Below are 8,533 nucleotides of genomic sequence, written 5' to 3'. Positions count from 1 at the left end.
CATATTGGTTAATTCAAAAGAAACTGAAAATAACCTCGCATGCTTTGTGAATCGCAGGTCACATTCATGGAGTGCATTCCATTAATTTTTCGTTAGGGTTGCCTGTCAGTTCAAATGTATTGGGGTATGAGTCAGTGAACAGTATAATGCGTATAAAACGACATCGAGGTCATTATAAGCACTGGTGGGACGACTCGATTAACACTATTGTAGTTCAAAACCCCACCGTCTGTTGCGAAGTGCTTCGCGGCCATATAATGTTTTAGAGCGAAACAAACGGTTTTCTTTTCAACCATAAACATACACGCATCGCTATAAACACTAATGTCGCCTGTTTAAACCAATCCTCGTACGCTGTTTGCTGAGCACCTTGCAATGTGTAGCCTATATGAGAATGAAACCGTGGGCCCCTCCTTCATGCAGATGTGGGAGAGTAAAGTGAAAGAAAAAAGTTTGTATCAGTTTGTGATACTGTAGCTGGCTGGCTCAGTGTAGTGCGTGAGGGAACAGTGGAAGATGGCGCAGCAGCGCTGCTCTGCCACGTCTCGAAACACAGAGAATCTCAGGACTGTTTTCAGGGCTTGGACATATCTTTTCACTTCGCTTTTGCTGCTCTCTGTGACCGCTAAAGCCGGGCTCTATACCCCGACTGATCAGATCGTTCTGTTAAGTCCTGACAACATCGACTCCGTGATATTTAACTCTTCCCGCTCCCTCCTGGTAGAGTTTTACGCTTCTTGGTGTGGGCACTGCATTGCCTTCTCTCCTACCTGGAAAGGTTTGGCGAGAGACATTAAAGGTTTGTATCTTCTGTAAAAAAAAAAATGCTGCTTACTTTGTTGCTGACTGCAGGGATTGGGATTTCGTAAGGTCATGCGCTGGAAAGAGTGCATGAGCGGTGAACTACAGCTTCGTAGTTTCTTCGAAGCAGATCTTACTGTTTTCTTTGGTCAAACTTTATGGTTATTTTTTACATTATGTCCAACGTGAACATAAAGAAAATGATTTAAGGGAACTACAATTGATTTTGCGTGTACTGTGTTAACTTGACAACTGCAACATTTGCATGAGCAAAAGGGGAACTTCCCAAAACAATGTTTCTCCAATTTTGTAATGTGGAATTCCTTTTTTTCTAGAAAGAGAACGTTTTATTGTATTGTTTATTGTTTTATTTTATTATTGTTTATTGTTGTATTTTGTCATTATGGTAGAAGACATGAATAGGGCGTCTCGTAGTCGCAGGTGACAAGAGTTAAGCTTTGCACACCAACCATCTACCCTTGCAGGTGGTGAAATGTAACGTAAGACGTTGAATGTCTGGCATTTAAATGTATTGGTCTTTGGTGTTTGATAATTTAGTTTGTCATTTCTTTCTGTTATGGTGTACGTTTTGCAGTACTGAGCAACAGGGCATATACTGCATTAACGGTAATCTTTTCAGTTCTCACAGTCTGTAGACACGGGTACAGAGTTGACTTGGGGCGCTCAAATGAGAATCACTGGATTGATTTAAAGTTCAGGGATCACCTAATCCACGTTACAAAAAGGTCTTGTCAATTAGGCCTGGTTTGATACAGTTTCTCAGGGGAGTTGGCAGAGAGCCAGGACCGTGTGGCAGGGGGTGTTGAGGACTTGATTGAGGTGCACTTGTTAGCCGTTCGAGGCAGCTCTCGGGAAAACTCTTTGGCGGAGTGCCTGCCTTCGACTAGAGCTGTTGTGGATTTCATGAACTTTGTAAGATGGAGAAAATAATACCAGCACTGAATGTCCTTTAAAGATAAAAGCTACAAAGAGCTAGAAATGGAAGCGATCAACAATAGTGATCAGCAAAGAGAGAAAATGTGTTTAATACAAAAGCAAATAAAGGGAATTTCCGAATTCAGGAATCTGAGGTCATATGGAATACTGAAGTGGACACATCTAAATTTTTTTTCTTAAGAACTGTTAATTTTTAATGTATATGATCTTGGACTCTACTGTGGGTCACAAAGCAGCAGATTTTATTGCATAATTGAGTTGCAATAGAAAAGAAAACAAGCTAAAGTGTACACAAAACTACAGAAAAACTCAGTGAATATGGACTTTTGTTTTACAGGTTCTTTTTCATGGACCCTTTCAAAGTCACAAATCGCCTACTCAGATTGTAAAAATCCGAGGTAAAATAAAGCTTCTCTAGGTTAGGGAGCCCACAAAACTGAGAATACATGATAGAGACAACGATTATTTTCATGAGTAATCGTGCATGGCAGATGTGACCTTGTAATAAAAGAAACGTTTTCATGCAAACCATGTTCCAATTCTGGATGACAAAATTGTCTATCTACCAAACATTACAGTATAAGAGTCTAAGAAGCTCAGAGGAAGCCAAGCCATTGGGCTCACTCAGTGCTTGTCAATTTGTTTCTAGCCTGGCCTACCTAGGAGAGGATTCACAGACCTCTTGCTAGTAGAAAGTAGGGAATAACTGCGCAAGTATATTCATATTGCTACAGAACGGCTTACGTACTCTTCCTCCAGGCTCTCTAGCTGCCCACACGTAAGACATCAGAGCTAATGTCCAATTTTAAACTAGAGGAGGAGCAGAACTATAGAACAAAATGCTGCCGGATCTGTAATTATTTTGTAGTTGCATGAGCGTGTTTGTCGCTGTACTTTGAAGGGTGTAGAATGTTAATGGCATCTAAAAACAGCAAAATGATGCAGCAGTGATATAGGTCTGTTCCTTTCTGCTCACAATTTAGCATTGTTGTTATTGGAAATGAAGACATAGGATCAGTGTGAATGGTGATTCTTTACAGGAGGGTAATCAGAATGGGGTCACTACCTAGTGCCTGTGTACTGTATTTGTGTGACAAAGACAGAAAGGGGATCTGCATCTTCCCCTCTGCATGCAGGGTAAAGGAACAGTGGCACTTACACAAGACTAGGGAATTGAGCTTCTGCTACAATTCCAGGTGATTTTGAACAGAAACCAGATGAAGAGCAAAGGAAAGCTGGAAGGGCTGTCTTCTACTAGACTCGGTTATCTAGTACTGTATATGTTAGATGGAGAGACACTACAACCTACATTCAGGGGAAGAGAAAGGACAGAATAGTGTAGAAATTGAGTCTTTAAAAGGCCAACCTGCAGCTAGGAGAAGCAGGGTTGCCATGAACAGCAAGCATAGATTCAGACCCGCATCTTGGAGAACAAGCAATTCATAGTCTGTCTGAAAGAAATCCTGCCCTGATGAAGAAGACGGCATGGATAGCAGTGCTGAGCAAAGACAGATGGACAAAGACACAAAGACACACGCAAGTTAAACCAGCCCTCTGCCTCACTTTGATTAGAGGTTAGTTTGTCACACATTCAGCTTGTGTAGTAATTGTTGTTTGATGGCTGTGCACTCTTTCCCTAACCTCATTCTGATGACAGTGAAGCATTCATCGTTTATGGCCTTTTTCCAGTCTTTGAAAAAGTTTTTTTACTTTATACTGGACCTCCACATGTACCTGAAATGTCTTACTAAATGATCATGTATTGAGCTGAACATTATCATTATTCTGGATGTGAAACTAATTTGACTCGAAATCAGCTTTTGAGCAGTGTATCATTAAATACTGACCACTATACTGGAGGAAGATAGTCTGTTGACATAGCAGTCAACATTGCTGTTTTTCAGCTCATGGGCTCTGGCTTTAAACTGGATTGTCTACATGTTTGTCCTGTTCATTCCCATCTACCAAATGCATGCTGGCTATGTAAATTGGCGACTCTGAATTGTCCCATATGTAGCTGAGATGGACTGTCATCCTCTCTAAGGTGTTGGCAAGCCTTATTCTTTATTCTTCCCTGAGTGGAAGACAGTAACTGGCTTGCCATGGTCCTGACTAGGAATATCTGATAATGGATAGAGTATCAATTTTACTTCAGTATAGGAGGCAGGTGGTTGGTCAGTTGTGTACAGTCCTTCACAATATATGTTTTACAATCCTAAAAATGTAGATTTAGATCCTTCTTGATTTTTAGTTGGTGTTTTTTTTAACTCTTAATTTTTAAGAATGACTGTGCAGGCAAAACAGAGGAAAAAAAGGTTAATTGGGTTACTGAGCTACAGTTAACTGAGCTGGATCGACGAATTGTCTCAATGGTACACTCAAATTGCAAGAGTGTATTTATTAGAAAAAAATTATACAGTAATAACTCCCAAATAAATGTTTGTACTAAAGCAGGTACTTTGGTATTAACCAGCTAATGATGTATAAAAAACAGTTCCATTCATTAATACATACTTTTTTGATTGCCTTCTAAACTAGCTGTCTTATTAATTATCTTGTATAGTTTCTGTATGCTGAGAGAGCTGGTGCTTAGAGGTCAAAGCTTACCCTGCATGTGAATTTGGCTATATATGGAGAATTGTGATATGCACTGGAGAATATCGGAGCTTTTTCTTACATCTGTTACAGCTACCAAAATTCGTGGTGTTGGCCCTCTAGTGGAGAGCCTAGTTTTCCTTCTTCTTGAAATACAGTAGCTGTCCTCCATGTTTCCTTCACTTTTTTTAAGAATACATTTTTTTACAGTTTTGTGTTCTCTAAAGATGATGGTGAAAAATGACTATTTCCATCAGATGAAATTAAAATGTATCATCATCATATTAAACTTTGATCATCAAAAACCTTTGCATTGGGTTGCAATTGTAGTCTTCACCACTGAATATTCTTGCCAAGTATAATTTACCAGAAATACAAAATGCAGTAATATTTGTAAAATGACTCTTAAGTCTGCAGTTTAGTAATGTGGCAAAATTGTGAAGGTTAATTCTGATCTAAAAATTAAAAATCACTTTTTTGTTTTTAAAGACCCTTTATATAATATAGTTACAAATGTGGGGTTACGAAATGGTGAAAATCTGGAATTGACCAAGCAATTTAGTCCGTAGGTAAAATAAATATTCATAACCCCCAACTTGTAAATTATTTCTCCAGAATATACCCAAGCGGTTGGTATAGTTAGAGGCACACAAATTCTTTAGTCTCTGGCACAGCTTTGTTGAGAACAGTAATAATAAGGGTACACTTTGTTAAAAAAATGTTTATTACATTGTCAAGACACAAGCTACACTAAACACAACAAACCATACACCACACAAGTTGCTATATGTACAGTATTTACAAACAAGGCATTTCAGGGGCCTAACATTTTAATCACCCCCAAAAAAACCCAGACTATGAAGTATGAAACTCTTAAATAATGCCTACAGAGGCCAAATAAGAGATACCTGTAAACTGTCTTCTAAAGAAATGCAATACAACCACAGTTAGATCTCTCTCTGCACCCCGGATGCCACAAAATAAATGGAAGCCTATTTCTTTATTCTAAAAATGCACAGAAAGCAGGAAAAATGTTTTTAACCGGAGTATCTTTAATCCTGGAAAACCACGTTCCTTAAAAACACAATATAAAGCTTTCTCTAGCAAGGTTCAAATATCTAAATCCAGTCAGGTTTTCTTTGGATGATCGATCATGAAGTAGGGGCTCTTGCCTGGCGTAAGCTTAAAGTTCCCTCCTCTCTCTCTTCTTGTCCTCTTCTTCCCTTCTTCTCATCGTTCCCCTTCCTTGTTGTCTCTCTTATATTGTTTTTTGTACTGCTGATTGACAATCATTAACCCACTTACCTAACTATACCAAGGTAACCTTTAGAATGGTTTCTGATCAGGGGACCCCCACATCTCAACAAATATCCTCTCTGCTTTGAAGCTAGAAGTGTTTACTCCGCCAAGTGTCACAACTTTTATCTAAAATCTAAGAAACACTTTTCTCTTACTGTAACAATATAAAGTAACACATAATATATGTATATGCCAATATTTTGTTAAAAATATACTGCAGGCCTTGTCAGCTATTAGAGGTGAGTTGTCTCATTCATGTTGGGTGTATGCTTTTAGCCAACTGGCAGTAATTGATTTACATGTTTCAAGCTATCACACCCTTTGGGAGCACTTCTGTACTAGTCAGGTACTAATAAGTCAAATGCTGTTAAAGAAAAGCTAGGAGTTTTTTTTTCCTTCCATTTTTGCATGTATTTTATATTTGTGGGGCTTTGCATTAGCTAATATGAAAGAAGTCATTGTTCAAATGCTGTTGCTGAGACAGTGTCACCAGATCTAAGCCAATGGCATTCACTCTGTGAAATTCAATAGAGTTTGAGTGAGTCGTGTGAGATTCCATGTGCCAAGCAAGGTTTGCAAGCACTTGTGTAAAAGCCTCAAGAAAAGTGTCAGATTTGGATACATCTTAAGGAACCAGAAAGATATTAAAGGGTTTATTTACAGCTGTTTTTTGGCTTTGAGATCCTTTCCATTTCTCCCAGATTCCCTCTTTATTTTCTTTTATAATAGATGGTGTGGGCTAGAATAGAGTCTTATCCTCAAGAGACTGCACCAAAATCACAGCCAGACCTATACAATACGACCTATTTTTGTGAATGTATGCCACAAAAAATATTTGTCAAGTCCTCACATTTGTAATGCGTGTAGGACAGAAAAAACGATAGTATAAACAGGAACAATCTCATGCCGTATCATTCAAAATTTACGGTCTTGTGTTGTTAAATAAGGCAAAAGGAACAAGCACGTTGATCAGAAGGCTATAACATCTGACTGAAACTCTGAGCTTTGTGTAACTGTATGGGGGTTCCTTTTTTTCTGAGCAACACAATTTATAGCCTGCATTTTTTGTGGTAGGATATCAAAAGGGGATTTTTATTTTCTGAAATGAAACCAATGAAAAAGGAATAATTTGAAATCAATTTGAAGACTGCCACTCAAGTGAATTGGCGGTGCCATTTTAGTTGAAGCTAGTGCCTTCCTTTTCTTTTAAACCTAGATTATGTACACCTTAGATTAGACCTTAGATTAATGTAGTGTAGTGACAGCATTTGTATTGCAAAGCATTGTTACAGTTCAAACATAACTACTTTAGAGGCAGAGTATTCCTTTGGACTACACAGTGGTTGTGTTTTTTGGCTTATGTCTCCTTATGTGTGTTTATTCCAGAATGGAAGCCTGCTGTGGACCTTGCAGCCATGGACTGTGCGGAGAGAAGAAATAGGGAGACCTGCTACAATTATAATATACAAGGATACCCCACCATAAAGGTACTGAGGAGGCAGGGAAGACAACCAGACTGTAGGTTTTATGACTGTGTATCAACCACCACTGATGCAGTCACTTATACAGGAACTTGACTGTCAGCTCACCTGAAAGAGCCCGATGAGGTGAAATAAAGGTCAGGAGTCTCCTTGGAGCAAATCATAGTTACCTTAGCAACTGCCCTACATTTTCCCCCTTTTTCCTGCTCTGTGACAATTTGGGTGTTCATTAAAGCATGAAGAATCTGCTGGCTGACGGTAACATAATATCTGAAACTTAATTGTCTCGCTTAGAGGTCATGTCATGTTGAGAGGGCTCCTGAACAGAGCAGTATAGGGGTGAAAGCAAGGGACTCGCAAATAGCTCGTGAAATGGTAACTTTCATTGTGCTGCATATGTTTTGACTGGACACACATGGGATAGTCAGAGCTTGATAATCATTTGTAGCACTGTCTTATTTTGTATTCACACTTATCATTATGTTGCCAGTAAGTATGCCCTTAGGTATGCTGCGCTTATACTCAATTACAGTTTGTTCTGCAAGCAGGATTTGTCTTAACTAGCAGTCCTCCCATTTTGAATGGGGTATTTGGTAGTAAAGAGTATTTTGTATAAGAACTAGATTGCTTGTTTTTTAAAACAGTCATTCCTTCTCAATATTCTCTTCAGTGTAACATTTTGTAATGTCCTGTCAGATGAGAACAACGCTACATGTGCCTATTACTCTACAAGTTTATGGACAATGGATAAAAATCTGGAGTTTATAACTGAGCATAATATGAATATTCTGGTTAGTTTTTATGATGTATTATCCCCAGAAGGCCCTGCAGGGCCATGAAACTAGGTCAGAATGGGTCCATGACAAATTCTTGGAATGCTGATAATTCAAAATGAATCTCTACGTTTACATGCTAGAAAAAAGTGTCTGTCACAGATTGATTACGCAGCCAAGTGATGCTGCTGATTTGGTTTTTGGCTTGAAAATCAGCTGTCAGGAGTGGTCATGATTTCATGATTGAAAGATCATAGTAGGCCTTTTATTAGAAATAGCTGCTTTCACAGAAAAAGCTTGACAACACAGTGGTTCTAGGCTCTGGATCCTTGACTTCTTCTGAGTAGTAGTTTGACTTATGCGAGTTGCAGTTCCAAAATTGTCCGATTTCCAATATGTTGTCAATTATATTGACCACAGTGTAACCCAGTCCTCCATCTATCAATATTTCCCCCGAAACACTGTTTGCAATTGCAAAATACTAAAGAAAGTTTATAAATTATAAAAAATACATAAGAAAGCTTACAAACGAGAGGAGGCATTTGGCCTTACTAGCCCATTTGGTAGAATTGAGCAAAGGGTGTCATTTGACCATTTTTTGAAAGAAGCCAAGGTACTGACTTCAAT

The 8,533-nt window shown here is 38.7% G+C and overlaps 1 protein-coding gene across 1 annotated transcript in view; it reads left to right on the top strand.

Moving 5' to 3' along the window:
* The first annotated feature begins 445 nt into the window (after positions 1-445).
* The window catches only part of qsox1 (quiescin Q6 sulfhydryl oxidase 1), a 51,221-nt gene continuing 43,133 nt past the window's right edge, over positions 446-8,533 (top strand). Inside the window, exons 1-2 of the mRNA XM_006635240.3 lie at positions 446-799; positions 7,039-7,139. Coding sequence (XP_006635303.2) covers positions 517-799; positions 7,039-7,139 — 384 coding nt within the window. The 5' untranslated portion in view covers positions 446-516. The remainder of the gene's footprint in view (positions 800-7,038; positions 7,140-8,533) is intronic.

The sequence above is a fragment of the Lepisosteus oculatus genome, chromosome 9 (assembly GCF_040954835.1).
Source record: "Lepisosteus oculatus isolate fLepOcu1 chromosome 9, fLepOcu1.hap2, whole genome shotgun sequence".
NCBI lineage: Eukaryota > Metazoa > Chordata > Actinopteri > Semionotiformes > Lepisosteidae > Lepisosteus > Lepisosteus oculatus.
Note: the sequence above shows the minus strand (reverse complement) of the source record. Positions and strands in the feature narration are given on the sequence as shown.